Consider the following 20,064-nt stretch of genomic DNA (forward strand, 5'->3'; position numbering starts at 1 on the left):
TGCGGGGTGAATCAACACTGCAACAGAGCCTTTTACTCTATTATCTGCTCTTGAATAACAAATTACATAAAGGATTTGATTACTATCTATTGATTAAACAGGGGCAAACAGTTAATATCCGAGGATACCTTTCTCAACACAGAGCCAGGCCACAGTAAGTGTTGGCAGAATCAATTCTCGGCCATGACTTGATATGTGGATGGGGGGAAGGGGGGAGATCCTGCTTCCCCCGCCCCCTAGTTCTACCTATCATTTAACCGTAAGTCCCTTCCTTTTGCTAGTCTTCTGCTACTTCGAGAGAGAAGAAGAAAAGGGAAGGTGCACGTAGAACTCTAGAATATTGATAGCTATTCACGAATGGGAGAGAAAGTCTGTTGGAAAGTAGAGGGGCAGATGGTGAGCTGACTGTGGTGTGTGGTGCCTTAGGTGCTGTCCTAATGGAAGTGTTCAGCAGAGCTGGCTATACAGGGTAAAGCACAGAGAGAGACAGGGCAGGAGATAAAGATGGGAGAGTCACTACCATTTAGGTTGTGTTGCGGATAGGAGATAGCCAAGATCGTGAGTCAGAAGCGTAAGCCAAGGGTTGAGCGTAGAGAAACTATCTGGCTGGGCGCTGTATCGTATTCTGTCATGTTGCATACTTTATTATAGCATTAAGTATAATTAAGTATAATGTAATATGTATTAGTAACAACAATAAAAACAGCAATGATGTCTCATATTTATTAGACACTATTTTAAGCATCTTATGTTACATATATTAATTCACAATTTTCACAATAACCTAAAGAGGTAGCTTCTATTATTACTCTTATTTTACAGAAGAGACTGAACATACAGAAAAGTGACTTGCCCAAGGTCACACACTATTAGTATGGGATGGGTCTGGTACCAGGGTCCAGGTTTTGTTTTAATTCCAGTCTTGAGCTCCCAAGTACTATACTGTACTGCCTTAAAAAAATGTAAGTCTTTTTTTCTTGGCAAATACTTTGAAAGATCCTAGAGGAAAGGTAGAGATTGTGGCTTATAATTCTGTCTGTCCCATATAGCTAAAGGCAAATACAAAATACAGAACATGTTAATAAATGTAATGAATTTAAGAAATATATAAATTATTAAGTTAATAAATATCTATGAATTTAAATTGAATAACACAAGTTAATCACTTTCAAGTGATTCAATGATAATGAGGCTAATGACGATTCCTTAGAAATGAAATGCTTTATAACTTTGAAATTTTGCTATTTTTGTTAAAATATCCCAATCATTCCCTAGATTTAGAAAATGATATATAAAATGCTTAAAATTATTTTGCTCCATCCATTCATGGTTAATAGTATGAGATAAAAAATTAAAAACCTGTGAAACATACATTTAGAATAATGAACCAAGAGCAAGCTCTGTTATCATTCACGGCATAACCACACCACCACATCCATCGTTTTTTCAGCTAATAGTCTTGAGTGTGTCTCAACTGATGAATGAGGTTTTATTTTTTAATCAGTATCATCATTAATAGATCAATAACACACAAGCTTAGAAGACTCTCCTTCCCAGAGAAATGTGAAAGCTTCCAGTGGTCTGAGGATTAGATTTCAATCACTTTCTTTGGAAGGCTACTTAATTATTAAAAACAAAAGACAACTCCTCTCCTCTCCACCACCTCTACATACAAGCCATTTGGAGGAAAAAAAATGACCCAAGATTAACTTGTTCTTGGTACAAACACTTGCTTCAGCTACTCTTAAATTTCACTTGAGAATTATGAAGCGAATTATTTTTCACACCTAAATGCATTTTATCTCCATATAGAAAAAGGGAAAACCAAAATAAAGTTTGGTGGCAATTTGAGATTTAAAAACTCTAGATAAAATATATAAAACATGCACAGCTCAAACCGGACAGAGACACTCTGGATTTGTTCCCTAATAAATGACAAGGTCTCCTGGTGTTACTTTCCAGCCCTTTTCTTCCTTAAGAATACCAACTACTGCAGTGCTTTTCTGAAAAAACATAATTATTCACAATCAGCTTCTCTTTTGAAAGTATATTTGTACTCCTACTCAAAGACAGAAAACTGATTGTGTGAGGATAACCTATTAAATTCCTTTGTCAGAAACCTTATGCCCAGGGCAAGAAACAACCAAATATGGAGCTTAAGTTCCTAGTGTCAGATTTTCTAGGTTTAGCAAAATTGCACTGCTATTTACACCCCCTTAACTCCAAATATTGCACACATAGAAGCCAACGTGAACATTAAGGCTCATTACTGAAGAAGAAAAAAAGTCTCAGTGCCTCAGTTTTATAGATGTGTATCTCATTTACTGTGGTCAATTTAACTTGTCTGATTTAAAAACAAATGACATCACAAAAAGATACAATGGTGTTGCTGGAGATGAAGAAGATGATGATGAATTTGGTCTTAACGACTCATTATGTGTTTCTTTCTATTTGAATAGTTTTCAAAGATTTGGAATTCTGAATTTTGACAGTGCCACTTTAAGAGCTCAATCTAGTTGCTTCACAATGTTGTAAATCAAAGAACTTACTGGGCTACTGGTAGTCTGCCAAAAAGCAAGCAGTGAGGCAGGCCAAACACATGTCTGTAGTTACAGATTCAGCTGTGTACGATCAACTGCTAAATCTTTGGGTTAGGCTCTATTTGTTTTACTATGAAGGCAGTTTTTGCAGCAGTTGAGTCCAGTATACTTCAGAGAGGTGATTTCTATATAAAAAGTCAGGACTGTCCCCAAACACACCATTGAATGCTGTACTACTAACCCTATTTAGCCAAATCCGGACTTGGATGCATTCATAAAGGCTCACCATTGGATTACTTCATTGTGGGACAGGCGCCATTAACTCTCCTGGTCTCTTTTGGTGTAAGCCTATTAACACAAGGAGGGCTTGCATGCAAAGCCGGCAGGCTCACAATGGTCGAGCTAAAAGGTGGGGCATGTCTCCCTTGCTCAGCTTTTCTCTGGGCAAAGCTGCCAGTGTCAAACCCAGGCAGTGACCAGCAATTGGTGTGCTGTCAAGCCTGCAGGAGGGGCAGGGCTGGGGAGCAGAGAGGTCTGAACCAGTGGGCAGAGGCTAGTGTTTCTGCTGCCGCTGGATGAAAACCATCCAATTCCTTTTGCAGAATAACCTGAGTCCTGCGAAGGTCTTCTACAACTTGAACACAGCTGGTGTCACTGGGACACCAGAGCCCATTGAAAGAAATTCCAAGATAAAGAAATTCTGGCTTAGAGTTCACAAGGTATAATATAGCTTTATATGGTTTAGTAGCTAAAGACAGAATCTGGCATGTGAATTCAGCAAACTGGCTAAAATATAGCCCTACCCAATAAGGACATGTAAAATAATATTAACCATGGGGTTTTCCCTCTAGGAGACATAAGAGAATCTATATTGAATGTGTACCGTAAAAGTTTCAGAATGTGGTCCCAAGTGTATTAACACATGTGTCTGCATGCAGTGCCAAGAATGAATTCACCCACTACTTAGTTCTCTCAAACTCAGTTTCTAAAGTGGTATCCAGTTTTGCAGGGAAGCACTTTGTGCCTGTAAGCATTAATCTGCACTCAGGGTAAGTTATGCTTTGGGGCTGGCAACTGACCTTGAGGGCATCACTTGATATATCAGGCATTTGTGAAAAATGGGGGAAAAAAGACCTTACATGATACTATGAGGGAAAAAGAAAAAGACAGGACACGATTGCTGAAGTAAGAATATTATTCAAAGATAAAAAGACTTTTTTTAAAAGATCAAACCTACAGAAGAGTTGAAAAAATAGTGCCAGGAACATCCTTATACTGTTCATGTAGATTTTTCAATTGTTAATATTTGCCAAATTGGCTCTATCTTCTCTCTCTTTCCCTTTCTCTTTCTACCTTTTTTCCTGAACTATTTGAAAGTAAGTTGCAGATACAATGACACTTCAGCAAGCATTTCTTAAGAATAAGAACATTCTTCTCTCTTTTTTTTTTTTGAGACAGAGTCTTACTCTGTTGCCCTGGCTAGAGTGAGTGCCGTGGCGTTAGCCTAGCTCACAGCAACCTCAAACTCCTGAGCTCAAGTGATCTTCCCGCCTCAGCCTCCCGAGTAGCTGGGACTACAGGCATGCGCCACCATGCCCGGCTAATTTTTTCTATATAGATTTTTAGTTGTCCAGATAATTTTTTTATTTCTATTTTTAGTAGAGACGGGGTCTCGCTCAGGCTGGTCTTGAACTCCTGACCTCGAGCGATCCACCCGCCTCGGCCTCCCAGAGGGCTAGGATTATAGGCGTGAGCCACCACACCCAGCCAAGAACATTCTTCTTTATAACCACGATACCATTATCATATCTAGGAAAATCAACCTTAATTTAATATCATTTAATATATAGTCTATACTTAAACTTTCCCAATTGCTCTTGAAGTGTTTTTCATAACTTTTGCTTTTTGATTCAGAAATTAATCTAATCTAATGTGTGACGGTTCACATATTGTGTTTGGCTATTTTATGTTTTAAAAACAGTTTGTAGTAGTTTAAACGTTGCATTTTCTGTTTTTCTAAGTGAAATTGGCCTTTTATCTTGGATTTGGCATCCCAAGTGTTTAATACATGGAGTCTTACTTAGGTCATGGTAACCCATCTCCAGGTGGTCATTCCCTAAGGATGATGGGTTATCTGGAGGAAACCAGGAGATAAGGTGATGGAAACACTGCTTTATGGGTAAGGAAGGTTCCAGAATGGTAGGAGACAAGAATTTAGGTCTAAAAGCGGCAATCTCTTTTTGACTTGAATTGCTCACATAACTCAGTCCTCTCATTGCCACTCCCTTCCATATTCTCTTTCACTTTTTATAACTGCCAGCAGGATCTGGTGTGAATAAAAGATAATTAAAGCTACAGACTAAGTCAACGCACTTAAGATAGGGACTTTGCTTGTATTTATTTTTTTGCTTCTAAATGTCATGAAGATGAAAAGAGAAAGAGTAACATTTACATGGTCCCCTTTGCCTATAGTCCTTTTCCCCCTCAGTTTCCTCATTTGTAAAAATGGGGAAACTAACAGTGCTCAGTTAAATAAATACATAGCTCAGAACAATGCCTGGAACAGAGAAAGCCTTATATACGTGTTAGCTGTTATTGTTGTTTTTGTTATTATGATTAGACATAGCAATCTACTTATACTATTAGATTATTTCTCAACTACAAGGGATGCCTACTGAAAGAAAAAAAAAAAAATCACCCAAACTGGTTTAGCTGGTTTCTAGAGTCCAAAAAGGCAACAGACGGAATAACAAATACCGGCCCATTAAAACAAACAGGGGTGGGGCTGGAAGCGTGGAGAAGGGAAGGAAGAAGTGACCGAGGGGTCTGCAGGTGGGGCAGGTGCAGCTCCTCTAGACTTTCCCTCCTCAGGAGCTCTGTGACAGTTTTTTAGCCCTCCCTAGATTTCCTATTCTTCCTTAAGGTCAGCACCAAGCTTAAAAAGCAAATAGTTCCAGGGAGAGCTTGATTATTATAGCTACAGATAAACCCAACTCCAAACATACGGCGTTCTCTGCTTCTTAAAGCACAAACACACAATTCACACTCTTTCTGGAATATATACACATGACACAATGTATTACTCAGGTCATCTTCCATCTATTCCACATCACTGACCTTCTCCAAGGGTCCTCTGCAGCAAGTCATGCTTGGCTTGAAGTTTTGTGATGAGATTACTGCCTTCCAAATATTCTCTCAGTTTCTGCAAAAGACAAGATGAATTCATAACTTTTAAAAATTACTCAACGTCAAAGAACTTCTCAGAGGAGGAGATCTAAAATCCAGCCACTTGTATCTTTTAGACCTTAGAATCTTGCTACTCAAAGTGTGGTCTGCAGACCAGCAGGCCCAGCCATCTCTGAGGAGCCTATTAGAGATGCAGACGTTCAGGTCTCTTCTTCCTCAGACCACTTGAAATTAGAACCTGCCTTTTAACAAGCTCTTCTGGCAACACGTGTGTACATTAAAGTTTAAAAGTACTGTTTTGGAGCAGTCCTCTAACTCCTAAACTCTATCCCAGACTAATGGACTCAGGAACTCGGAGGGTAGACAGGAGTTCATATTTTAACAAAGAACCCCAGGGGATTCTGATGCAACTACAGAAGCAGCATTTGGGAACCCGAGATCTAGGCTCTGCCCACAGTGGCTTGGGAGAGCAATGGACGCACCATGAAGTAGAACTGTTCCGTTTCCTGCTGGTTAGCTCTTCTCTTGGCGATACTGGGCTTACTCAGGTAGGTTTCAGAGACAGTAGACTTCACAGACTCTGTGGAGCGACTATGCTGGAAGCATTCAGACACATCATAGTCCTCGATGGTGACCATATCTTGTATAGTCTGCAAGGTGGCTTCAGTTGTTTTCTTAACCTGGGAACAGAAATACATTTCTCATGTTAGCACATTATTTCATGAATTCCACACATGCTCAGTGAGAATCAGAAATGAGAACACAGATCCAGCCCCTGAAAAGTTCAGAGTCTATTAGGGAAGAAAGACAGATAAACAGTATTCCATATTACCAAGATAAGGCGATGATCTCTTCCAAGTTATCCTAAGGAGGATATCGCTTTATATTTGAGTCCTTATAAATCTTATCTATCACTGGGTACTCTCTCAATTAATTTCTTGATTTAAATGACCTTTGCAATTGGAGTAAAACTATGTACAGAAAAACACACAGGCCATAAATATACAGTTGATGAATTAACACAAAGTGAACACACCTATGTTAGCACCACTCAGATCAAGAAATATTATGTTTGTGCCTCTCCCAATCACCATACACCCTCTCTCTTCCCCAAAGGTACACACTACCCTGACTTCTAACATCATATATTATATTAGTTTTTCCCTTTTTTGTACTTTACATAAATGAAATCCTACAACACATATGATTTTTGTCTTGCTTCTTTCACTCAGTGTTAGTGAGATTCATTCATTTCTTGTGAGTATAGTATTTCATTGTTAGAATACATCATAATTCATCCCTTTTACTATTGATAGATGACTTATTTTTAGTTTAGGGCTATTTTGAATAATGCTGCTACACACACATTTTTGTTGGGCCACACATACATGAGTAGAATTGCTGCTAACAGGGTATGCTAGACTGTTTTCCAAAATGATTGTTGTAATTTATATTACCACCAGCAGAGCAGGAGAAGCCTTGTTATTCTGCGTCTTCATCAATATTTGGTATTGTCCGTCTATTTAATTTAAACCGTTGTGTAGAGGGTGCAGTAGTATCTCACTGTGATTTTAGTATGCATTTTCCTGATATATGAGCACATGATCATACATTTCAGGCAAATTGGATCTCCTTCATTGAGAATGCTTTGCTCAAATCTCTTGCTCAATTTTCTACTATGTTATGAGTCTATTTCTTAATGATATATAGATATGGAAGTGAGTCTTTTGTTAGTGTGTCTTTATATGTGTTGCAAATGTCTTTTCCCACTCTGTGCTGTGGCTTTTCATTCTTTTAGGTCCAGATGAACAGTTTCTAATTTTCATGTAATCAATTTATCAGTTATTTGCTTTATGATTATGCTTTTTGTATCCTATATAAGAAATATTTTCCTATCTTATGGCCATGAAGAAACTGTTCTATGTTATCTTCTAGGCCTTTTTTTTATTTATTGAAAGTCATATTCTACCTTTGCTTATCTAAGTCTAAGGTAAATTGATAGCCTTATCTTTCTCCCACACAATGTAAAGAGTTTAGAACACATTCCATTTATCCCTCCAGATTTATGTTATTTTGTAATGTATTATAATAGGATATATATGTAAATATTTATGCATATTTAAATACAAGACATTAATGTTACTGTTTTATATAGCCAATATTCATTTAACTTTATACATATTTATTATATTCCCTATCTCCATTCCTCATATTTTAAGAGCACCCTTTAGAAATTCTTTTTAGTATGCATCCATTTTTGTTGACTTGAACATGTCTTTTATTTAACCTTCGTTTATGAAAGATATTTTTTGTAGTTAGGCAAGGATCCATCATCTTGTCTTGCTGCCGCCCAAGACATGGCTTCTGTCCATGTAAGCGGTGTTCTAGTTTGAGATCAATACAAAATCTAAATTCCTTGGTCAATAAAACATCATAGATTCCTTCTTCTGTGGCAGAAGTACTGGGTATTGTACCCCTCCAATCTGTGTTTCTTATGACATTTGCTCTTGATGATGGAACAGGAGTATTAGAAGCTTATCTCATGGATTACAATAAATTCTTCCAGACTCCAGCATCAGAAATCCTAATCAGTGATGACCTTCAGAAAAGTATGGATATAATCATGGATATGTTTTGTCCTCCAGGAATAAAAATGGATGCATATCTGTGGTTGGAATGCTTCACCAAATCATATAATGTCACAAATAGCATGGAGCGGCAAATTTGCTATCAGATTTTTGACATCACAGTTGTGGAAGATCTTATCTAATAATATTGCCATTCAACTTAGCATATATAAAATACTGTAATTTTAGAAAACGTTACTTTTTTTGAGATTGTTATAAAACATGTAAGGCATTTAACCACTTTTAAAAACACCATTCACATTTTTATTTTAACTACTATTTTAGATTTTTTTGGACAAATACACATTGTATTATCTTAATGCCTTCTTGTATGTCTGTTAAATTGTTCCTGTTGCTCAAAATACTCAGCATGATGGCTCCTATGTATATAAAGAAAAGAGACATTGAATAAATATGGACTATGGTTTTGTTGCTCTTGGCCATCCTTTCAGAGAAGCTATTTTGTTTCCCTACACTGAAAATCACTTTTTCTCTTGAGTTTTCCAAATATTGGCCACTGATTTCTCTGCCATTCAACATTCCTGGTTGGGCTTCTTTTCCTGCCCTGGTTTTTATCAGCAGTGTTATATTGTTAGCCTGGGTATTAAATTAGAACATGTTCTTACCTTAAATCTCTTGGCTTTTACTGGGTACAAGGTAAATAACAGCTACGGGTTTCGGTTTGTTTTTGTATAGAGAGATCTGCTTAAACAAGTGCTGCTTAGAAGTGTTTTTCTAAGTGAGCTACAGTGTATTAAAAGAGTGATTTGCTTTAAGCAGAAGTGGCAAAATGACTGTGTTTGGATGCTGATATTGATCATTTTAGGATAAATTCATTTCTTTAGACCTGAATTATGTGACTTGATCACTCATTTCTCTCCATGATATCAGAAGTTATTCCACTCCATTTCAACCTAATAAAATGGTAAGATTTGCTATGCTAGTGACTTATTTACAGGTTTTAACTAATTGAATTAGATGTTACATCAGTATAATATTCTGCTTTTTACCTGACAATGTCTATCAAATTTAAAATCATGAATATTTAATTTTATACAAATATTTCTATATATTTTTATATATGTATAGATTTGGGTATGTTATTTGCTAAGGACTTAGAGGCACATATCTGCCTAGTTCAATGTTAGTGATCAATAAAATAAACACACATTGAAAAACCGAATTAAAAATACTATAATTAATTACTTTATCAAAAGATACAGAAGGCTGAAAAGTGTATAATGTTCTTAAGATACTGGTGAGGTGGAGTATAAGAATAAAATTAAAGGCTGGGTGTGGTGGCTCATGCCTGTAATCCTAGCACTCTGGGAGGCCAAGGCAACAGGATCGCTTGAGCTCAGGAGTTCAAGACCAGCCTGAGCAAGAGTGAAACCTTGTCTCTACAAAAAATAGAAAAATTAGCCGGCATTGTGGAGTGCATGCCTACAGCCCCAGCTACTTGGGAGGCTGAGGCAAGAGGATTTTTTGAGCCCAGGAGTTTGAGGTTGCAGTGAGCTGTGATAATGCCACTGCACTCTAACCAGGGTGACAGAGAGAGACTCTGTCTCCAAAAATAAATAAAATAAAATAAAATAAAATAAGGTGTGATGAGGTGTTTTGACATGTTCCTAATTAAAACACAATGTCAAGGCCGGGCACGGTGGCTCATGCCTGTGATCCTAGCACTCTGGGAGGCCAAGGTGAGCGGATCGTTTCAGCTCAAGAGTTCGAGACCAGTCTGAGCAAGAGCGAGACCCCATCTCTACTAAAAATAGAAAGAAATTAGGTGAACAACTAAAACTATATATAGAAAAAATTAGCCAGGCAAGATGGCACATGACTGTAGTCCCAGCTACTCGGGAGGCTGAGGCAGTAGGATTGCTTGAGTCCTGGAGTTTGAGGTTGCTGTGAGCTAGGCTGACGCCACAGCACTCCATCCCAGGCAACAGAGTGAGACTCTGTTTCAAAAAAAAAAAAAAAAATTAAACAAACAAACAAACAAAAACAAACCACAATGTCAATTAAATTAACACAATGATGAATGAAAGCTCCCAAAGCAAGCAAACAAACAAATAAACAAACCAAACCAAACCAAAACCACCGGAACAAAACAAAAAATGAAAAAATCATCATGGACCAAAAAATAAAAATCTGTTTTTGTAGTTTGTCTTAAAATGCATTTGGTCCTCTGTCTCTGTGGGTTCCACAACCATGGATCTGACCATCCGTAAATGCAACCAACTGTAGATCAAAAATATTCAGGGAGAAAAAAACCCAATAAAAAATAATAATACAACAATGAAAAATACTACAAATGAAAACCATAGTATAACAACTATGTACATAGCATTTACATTGTTTTAGGTATTATAAGTACTCTAGAGATGATTTAAAGTATAGAGGAAAACGTGACTAGGTTATATGCAAACACTACACCATTTATATGAGGGACTTGAACATTTGCAGATTTTGGTGTCCTGGGCTAGGGAGTGATCCTGGAACCAATCCCCTGCAAATGCCAAGGAGCCACTGTAATCTGTAAGTTTGTTGCAACTCAGCAGTTAAAGTATGTTCATTGAGTTTGTGGGACAGACGGCTACAGAACATTGTTTCACAAGAACCACGTTCTTCTGCACAGGGTAGCCAGAGGCAGCAGCGTTAGCAAACGCACACAGAGAATACACGAAGTATTGAAGAATCAAAATCAACAACACTGATTTCCTTCTTTTTTTCAGGTTCCTTCTCAGAAGTTATGGAGCCACAGTTAAATTTGGGATTGTCATGATGGATAAAGGATGTGACTGAATCCACCAGACACTACGGCTGGGGCTGCATATCATCCCGTGGGGTGCTTGCAATGCAGAATAACACCTGCTTCAGACACACGCAAGCCATGTTAATAAGTCACAGGGGGACACAGTGAGGCAAATATGAAACAGCTCACATGAGCCTTGCAATAACTCCCCGATCAGCAGCAGGAAAATGCGGCTGGGGCTGGTAGAAGAGACACCAGACTTGACAAGGGAGTCATAAAAAACCTGAAGCAGGTTTTTCCCAGCACTGGAGGGGCTGCCCAGGTGCCCTGAACTCCGAGCTGAGGATCCAAACATGATGGGGAAAGGTGACTTCTGTGAGCTTTTGCAGACCGGCTCTTTTGCCTTTTCATTTGCAGGACGTTACCATCAGGGGGGAGACCAAGAAAGCCATTTTGGTGGTCTCATTCCCTAAACATACTGTATTGGTTTGCTAAGGCAAACCACGGACTAGGTGGCTTAAACAACAGAAACTTAATGTCTCACAGTTCTGGAGGCTGGAAGTTCCAGACCAAGGCGTCTGTCTGCTGGGCCGGTTCCTCCTGGGGACTGTGAGGGAAGGATCTGTTCCAGGCCCCTCTCCTTGGCTTGTAGATGGCCGTCTTCCCTTTGTGTCTCTTCACATCGCCTGCCCTCTATCTGTGTCTGTGTCCAAATTCCACACCCCTCCTTTTTTAATAAGGACACCAGTCATATTGGTTTTGTGCCCACCCTAACGAACTCACTTTAATTTGATTACCTTTGTAAAGACCCTATCTTCAAATAACATTACTTGGTCACTAGAGGTTAGGACTTCAACATATGAATCAGGTGTGTGGGGGACACAATCCTTGCCAGCACACCCCCCATGCTGTTTGATGGTCCTGTGCCTGGCTCCTGGCACCTGATGTAGGCCTAGTCATCCTTTAAGGCTCATTACTCTGTCTGTGAAGGTGACCCTTATCCTGTCTTCCCCTCCCCACTTAACTACTTCCTTCTTGCCATCACTGACCTTGTATGTATTTCAATTACAGCACTGTATCATTTCAGATGTATTAAAAATTAGCAGAAAGAGCCCATACACACATGCACACACACACATAGACGGGATCAGTGCCATAGTTAATCAGCCAAAGGTACAGAAACTTACAGCCAGCGTAGGCCACAGAAGGCAGGGCAGAGGCAGAGCGTCTCACCACGGCCTTCCCTTGCTCCTTGTAGCCTAACAGGGGGCGCAGATGCTGGTGATTCTGGCTGTGCTGGGTAAGCTGTTACCAGACCTGGAAAAACAGCCCAATTTTTGCTGCCCCACAATTTTTTTTGGGGGGGTGTTACATCACTATTCCAGAGGAATTTGTACTAATATACTAATAATCCATGTACTTGGATTTAAGGGAATGATTACAAATGCTGGGCTCTGTTGATTTTTTAACTAAATTCAATCTCAGCAATGGTACAATTTAATTCAAGGAAGAAAACATCATCATTGCCCAGTGCCCTCTGTACAAAATCTCTGCCTTTCGCTGTGTCCCAGAAAACTGGTTTTCCCGCAGCCCACCCTGACTTGATTTAATGACCCATATGGGCAGCCCTGACCCTGTGTATGGTCTAGAAGCATGATCCCAAATCTCTCTCTCACAAGCACCTGCCATACTTTTAAAGGTCGATGTTTCCATCTATAGGGGAAGCAACTTGAGGTCAGGGATAGCTTATTAATCTTTAGATCCCCAGTGATAGCGCAGTGCCTGAAAAACAACAAATTATCAGAAGTTCACTGCAGGAATGGAAGTTGAATTCATCCTCCTTTCAAATCCATGGATGCCAAAGAATGCTCAGCATAAACCAGCAATGTGGGCTTTCTCTGCTGAGAGCCACCCTGAGCTCTGCTGTTTTCTCTGGGGTACCCCATCCCACGACTCATTTTTATACCCTTTCTAAAAATTCTCATTTTCCTTGGCATTCTTTTGGATCAAGGCCTTCCCTTCAGTGAATTAAAAGTTATTTGAAACAAAAAATATAAATATGTATTTGCAATGAGAGACAGGTGAACCTGTTTGAAATTTTGACCAAGATGTCATTTAAAAGATAATGACAATTATCTTTTACTTAGGCTTTTACTGTTACCTCATCAGGTTGCAGGCAAGATGGAGAGACTTAAATAAGTAAAAATGAAGTTAAAGGCCACAGAGAAGATCTGAAGCACCAATTTTAATTAAATGGGTATCAAGCTCCACATCTTTTACCAAATCTTAAAAGAACTTGAGAATTCCCCATGAGAGTCTGATCACTGATTTACATGACCAGGGATTCTGCTGTGATTATTGGTACTATGGGAAATCGGGGCGGGGGGGGGGGGGAATGGGATTTTTCTACCCTAGGTAGGGGGTATAACTGAAATATATCTCACTTCCCTCAATTACCCAAGCCACGAAAATAGTCTCAAATGTTTGGCTAACATTTTGCTCATTATTGTTGAAAATATCTTGGGTAAGGAATATATTTTTGGAATAGTCTGTTAAATACTCCTTAGCAAGCTGCTGGTGAAAGATTTTAAGTGGTGCTAGGAAAATTTATATGGGGCTATCAGTTCATTCAACATTGTTGCAAATTGATTGAGGAATCATAGGCTTCTCTCTTTTCCATTCTCCTCAGGGCAGTAAATCTGCTATAATTTAAGAGAGACTAGTTGTTTCACATGTGAGAAGGTTTTACTCATAGCACAGAAGTGATATGTGGATGAAGACTATTTTCTGGACCAAATATTGGTACAAATGGTCTGAAAATGGAGCAAACTACTTAAAACCAATGCTGTCCTAAAAGAATATGAAAGGCATAGTTGCTCTACTTAATGTAATTCATTTTTCTCTTTCTTCGGCTGTGTATAGATAAATGGAGGAAAGAGGAACTCTAAGAAAAGGGAAGTGTAATATGTGGGGAATTACTCCTGAGCTAGTTTTCGAAAGACAGCAGCAACAAGAATGACCCCTAAGCAGAAATCCCTATGACAAAGGGTCCATGCAAACCTCGTGAAAGCAGACAAGACGGTGCAACATTAGGCTGGTAAGAGTTTGGAAAATGTTTATAGTGAGGAAGGTATAAACGATCATGTAGATTTAGTTTGCTTTTAAAATGTTGCCTTTAAGAGTAATGGTTATGAATGTTTCACTTCAAAGTTTTAATAAACAGTTATACTTTTAAGTAATAAAGAGAAAACAAAAAATTGGGAATAAGGCGATGCGGCAGCAGGTGCTGCTCTAATTCCACACGCACAGCACACGGTGGGTGCTAATATCTCTATTCATTGGCTGACTGAAGTGGGAATCATGACACTGAGGCAGCACGGATGCAAGTTTGCAGCACAATGCAACTTATTTTAAAAAGTCTGACAGATAAATGTAAAGCTGTGAAGTGACACTAAATGTCACAATTCATTATAATCTCCATCAAACACAAATTTAAGCCCTTCTCAAGCCTTTACTTTCAGCTTTTACTACCTACAAGTATATCGAAGCCATTTCACAAATGTTTTATTGCTCTCTTCTCTTTGATTTAAGGCAAGTGATGCAAACCCCAGTATCCTTAAGGGCCAAGCAAGTAATGAAAATGAGGCAAATGGGCTGAGTGGAGAGCTTGGCAAACAGGAAGCACATGCTCTGTGTCTCAGGGAAGCCAGTTATTATCTTGCAGAAATGCAGGTCTAGTATGATCAGATCTCCTAATTTTTTAAAGGCTGAATATTGGAATTTTAATGAAAACTTACAATTTTTAAATGACAGCAACAAACTTTTAAAAACCAAGCACTGTAGAGCAAACAAAATTTGTCATGGGCCAGATATGGTCTGTGGGCTCTTAGCATAGAAACTGTAGGGGCCTCCTACAGTGTTAGGTGGTACCCACTCTTTACAGTAGTCTAAGATTTGGTGGAAAGGTTCACGTTCTACTTAGCTGTACTGTCCATGCTTTTGTAAACTTGGATGAAATTTTTCCTCAACTTTGACTTTTTCATTGTGCAGTCATAATTATTTTTAATTAATTGCACTTTTTCCAGTAAATTTTGGGTTTTATGAGTATGTATATATTTGTACAGAGGTAGAGAATTGTACATGTGTTTCCTTACTTTTATACGTTTGTTTGATATCAATGTGTCAATTTTCTGTCCTTCCTTCTATCTGTGGAAGGTGGGGACAAATTCCTTATTTATTGTAGAGAAAAGTGCTACACAGAGACTCCAAATCAGCAATGATGGTCCTGTTGTTCCCAAGTAATGACTTGTTATAGTCTCTTTCTCTCACACTAGACAGATATTACTTGTGACTTATTCATCTCTGCACTCCCTACACGTAGCAAAGTATCTGGAATATAGAAGGCAACTTGACATAAATTGAAACATCTTTTTTCCCCTCTATTCCTATGGAAATCTACTGATTGTCAAAAATCTAATGTAAATCTTTCTTTCTTTGGGAATCACCTTCCACTACAGGAAATTTTGTTCTGTATCCACCAAATCACAAACCACTAGTCATGCTCATGAGGAACATCAGGCCAACCCAATCCATTTGCTGCTTCAGCTAATTTTTAAAATGTTAAAAATTAACCCTCATAAAGCACTGCCCACCTCTATTGCTTTATAAAGTCACTGTGCTTCTCCACATTATGCCTAAAGGGGCAAACATTAGGGGTCACAAACTGAAAGGCCTGCTGAGGCCAGACAGGTTCCATGAATAGCTCAATGTAAGAGAACCGGGAGTTGAATGGCTGTGGCAAAGCACAGTTCAAACACCCCAGCCTTTCACTTCACGAGGCAATGCAGGGCCAGAGTTGCCAGACTTTTAACATTTTTTACAGGTCAAAACTTTGGGAGCCAAATAAAACAGGTCTGTAAGCTGCCAGTTTTGACCGTGTGTATAATACACTATTTTCCTAGAGTTTAGAGAATGTTTTCCAAATAAAACAGCAGGAAGATATGCATAAAAAAGTTGAGAGTCGCTAGACAAACAAACTGTAGACATAGTAGGATTGAGGAAGCTCCATGAGGTGTATTTTGTGATGCCCAGCCAAAACTCTAAGCTCTAAAACACTATCTCAAGGAGGACAACAGCGCTTTCCTCTGGAAAGGCTCATTGGTGGGACTTTACATAGAGATCACATGGGTTGCACCTTAAATACACACATAGGAGTAAGGGCTGGTTTGGTTCCTCCAGGAATAATGAGAGCTGGAAAACTATAATAGGTTTTGACCAAGTTGTGCTGGTCTAGAAACACATCATTCTTTCTTAACAGAAACAAATGCTCGTAGCTCAAAGCATCCCACTGGGATTAAAATAAAACAGCGTATGAATGGGAATTTTGATAATTCACTTTATCATTGTGAGTTATTTTTTTCTTTCTGTCCCACATTCCTTCCTTTTGGGAATTGTCTGTTTCTAGAAATACATGATTTCTGTTGGGGCTGTCAATCAAAGGGCTCTATGAGTTACACATTTTCTAGGCTGGCCAAGTAGAGAATCCCATTTCCTGGATGTAATGGTCGGTCCAGAAGTATGCATGACTTAAGCCAGGCCAGCACAGTCAGTCCTACTTCAGAGATAAGGATGCTGGGATGGGGAGAGATGGCAAACTGTAAGGGGCCATGTAGTTCTGGATCTATCCCCAAAGAAATCACTTCAAAGTCATGAAAAGGGGAGGGGAAGGAGAGGGAAACGGAGAGAGGGGGAGGAGAGAGAGGGAGAGAGAGAGAGAGAGAGATATTCCTCATATCATCTGAACACAAATCCAACAATGTCTGAGGCTACTGCAAACAATGAGTTAACTTTTTAACTTGAGTAAGTTTGATTTGGGTTCCTATAAACTACAACTGAGAGCCTTGACTAATACAAGAAAGAGTTTTGATTCATATTTCTATTTTAAGAGAACATGGATCCAATTAAGTTAATTTCAAAATCAAGCAGCTGAATTTTACAATTGCTTCCTAGCTCAACATATAATTCACATTTTTGTACCATCATTTAAATACACTAATGTCAGCAAGTAAACACTTTTCTACCCTCATTCAAGTACCGTTTCTAAATATGACTTTGCATTAATTATGTCAGTTATGCCATATTCAATACCAAAAATTTAGAGACTAAAGGAAAACAAAGAAAAAACCCCAAGTACTGTACTAATTTCAAAAGTTAGGAATAAATTAACATGTCAGCCAAAAGTTCCATTGTACACATGATGGTATATTTTTGGACATGTATGTTAAATTAGATCATCCATGGAAACTATTTTCAGTATGAATTACAATTTAAGGAAAAAAAGGTGTGTTTAAATGTATCATACATGCAGCGAATCTCTGGTAAAATATTAATCTGTGATAGAATACAGAATCCCTGCATTTATCTCCTGCAAAGAGTGTTGCAGGAACTCTGACAGCTTAAAATACATGATGAAGAGGTTGCATTTAGAATACTAAACATGCCTAGGTCATGTGAGAATGCCTTCCAGTTTACGTAGGAATTCAGATTACCAGTGGGTAGAAAGCATGCTCACCTCCTCATTTTCAATTTTGAGCGTGGCAAGGCGGGACTGCAGCTGTTGGTACCTGAGCATCAGCTCCGCCTGGACTGGCTGCTGGGCGCTGACCTGGCACACCTGATGGGGAATCAGAAAGTGCAGTTACAACAGGGCCTCATCGACCAGCCTCCAGAGGCATGGTGCTCCTATTGAAACGCTGCGTGAATCACGCTGATCCTCTCAAGATCCCAATTACATATTTACTTTTAACAGCCGCCTCAAAACTTCACTTTTAAATATGAACCTGTTATGCAAATGGCAAGAGCTGAACGCAGCTGCCTGGCCTGGCTACGTCTGGGAAGATAGCAGCTGCAGGAAGCATTGCTCTAAGAACGGGGCAGTTCCTGAGATGGAGCTCTGCTGCTGGTCTCACTTCTGGAATTCTTAGTGACTACCAGGCAAAGGGAAGAAGAGGACTCACGTGGACCATACAGGCAGAAGAAGGCAGCAGAGCTTATTGGTTAGAATGTGGGCTCTGGAGTCAGTCAGTTGTGCCTGAATCCCAGCTCTGCCACCCCACCTCCTAGCTGGATGAATGTGGGAAGTTACAAAACCTCAGTTTCCTCATCTGTAGAATGGGGATACTCAGAGTTCTTATACCACAGGGCTCTTGTGGGAACGAAATGAGACAATGCACATAAAGCATTTACAACACTGCTGGCACATAGTAAAAACTCAGAAATGTGCATGACTATTCTTAGTGTTTTTCCACCATGGCTTCCCTAGTCAATATCAGCCAAATTCTGTGATTCATCATGAACTTGAAGAGCCACTCATCTTAGACTTCGGTAAAAGATATTTTGGCCATGATCTCAATGACAGATAAAGTCAAAATGAGAGCATGATTAAAATTGCACCAGAAACAAATAATTTCTTATCTTCGTCATAGAGATGATCTTGGCTGATAGGGGTTCCTTTTATGGAGTCTCCAAAACATCAAAGAGATTACTGCTCCCTGGCAGAACTGGCTATAAAAAAAGGGCAACAAACTTACTTTATTAAAATAATAATAAAACCATTAATAAATGACTGAAGTCATTTGTCTGTGATGTTTTATTATTCTATGTTAAACATATCCTCAGCTGACAAATTAAAACAGCGATTATTTGGTTTTGGAAAGACAGGATAAGCCACTCATCTTGCTTGTCAAAATTCAGGTGCTATTGGCATAAAAACTGCTTTCCATTTCTAAACAGGTAATTTGCTCTATCAAACACAAATAAAATTCAATTAGAAATATAGCAGGTACAGATATATATATATATGAACATGTATATATAATAGTGTTTCAGGAAAAATATGACATTAAAGAAATCTGCCATGGATATTATAATTATATCTATTTAAAAAAACAGACTGTCACCACAATAAACTAAAATTGAGCTTTTATCTATGAGTTTTGTTTTGCACAGCTGGGACACCAAGTGATATATATCATGCTCCATTAGTTGTTTTTTCTTGTTTTTCCCCTGTCCATAGAAAATAATATAAAAAACTGTACCTCATAATCAGTTTCAATGGATTTTTTGGTAAAATAGGATGGAAAGCTAAGTTCATATATACACTTTACCAGTGTGGAGCCAATTTGAATCTTAAAAAAATTTTTGCATTTTTTTTCTTTTTTCCATTTTCATGCCATATATAATTATTTTTCTTTATGAGGATCTTTAAATTAGGATTATAAGAAGTCTTTAGACAGATTCTACTGAGCCAGCAAAATGTTTTGTTTTTAATTTAAATTTGAATGTCTTGAGGTGGAGGAAGAACTCTCCATCTATTCTGGGGCAGTTTAGTGCTTATACCCAGGTAAGTTTGCACCTTCATCTGTTTGGCTTCTGTAGTTATTTGAGTGTTTGACCCTTGCTTTAAAAGGTAGAAGTGGCTGATCTTAGCATACTATCATGCTAAGATCCTGTGCAAGGGCAGGAAAGAGAAAGCAGCTAAGAATTCTTACAACTGTTGGGTTACAGCAGGTGCAGGGAAATACAAGTGAAGAGACAATTCATTAGTTTAAAAATAATCACTGACCTCATCACCCATGTGAGACTGAAACTCAAACTTCATTGGTGGACAGAATGCAGCAGGGTACATCTCCATGAATCTCTGCTTATCACTCCTGGGCTCTAAATTGTCTACTGCATTCTCAATAATGTCTAAGCCTTCATGTCTGGAGGTTTCAAGGTTATATTCCGCAGAGAGATATGTTCTTAGTGCTCTGTTCAGACTTGCATGGTAGCCAAGATCACAGCACTTAAAAAAATAAAAGAACACCATACACAAACATTAAGGTAAAATTGATCAAAGGCCTAAATGTGAGTCCTACAACTCTAAAACTCTTAGAAGAAAACATAGGGGTAAACC

At 38.6% G+C, this 20,064-nt stretch overlaps 1 protein-coding gene across 1 annotated transcript in view; it reads right to left on the reverse strand.

The window, feature by feature from the left end:
• Positions 1-20,064, reverse strand: part of SRGAP1 (SLIT-ROBO Rho GTPase activating protein 1) — a 256,277-nt gene that overhangs the window by 48,952 nt on the left and 187,261 nt on the right. The window contains exons 7-10 of the mRNA XM_045553445.1: positions 19,732-19,953; positions 17,680-17,781; positions 6,209-6,406; positions 5,658-5,742 (exon numbers count right to left, since the gene is read on the reverse strand). Of these exons, the coding sequence (XP_045409401.1) occupies positions 5,658-5,742; positions 6,209-6,406; positions 17,680-17,781; positions 19,732-19,953 (607 nt within the window). The remainder of the gene's footprint in view (positions 1-5,657; positions 5,743-6,208; positions 6,407-17,679; positions 17,782-19,731; positions 19,954-20,064) is intronic.

Source organism: Lemur catta, chromosome 6 (genome assembly GCF_020740605.2).
Source record: "Lemur catta isolate mLemCat1 chromosome 6, mLemCat1.pri, whole genome shotgun sequence".
NCBI lineage: Eukaryota > Metazoa > Chordata > Mammalia > Primates > Lemuridae > Lemur > Lemur catta.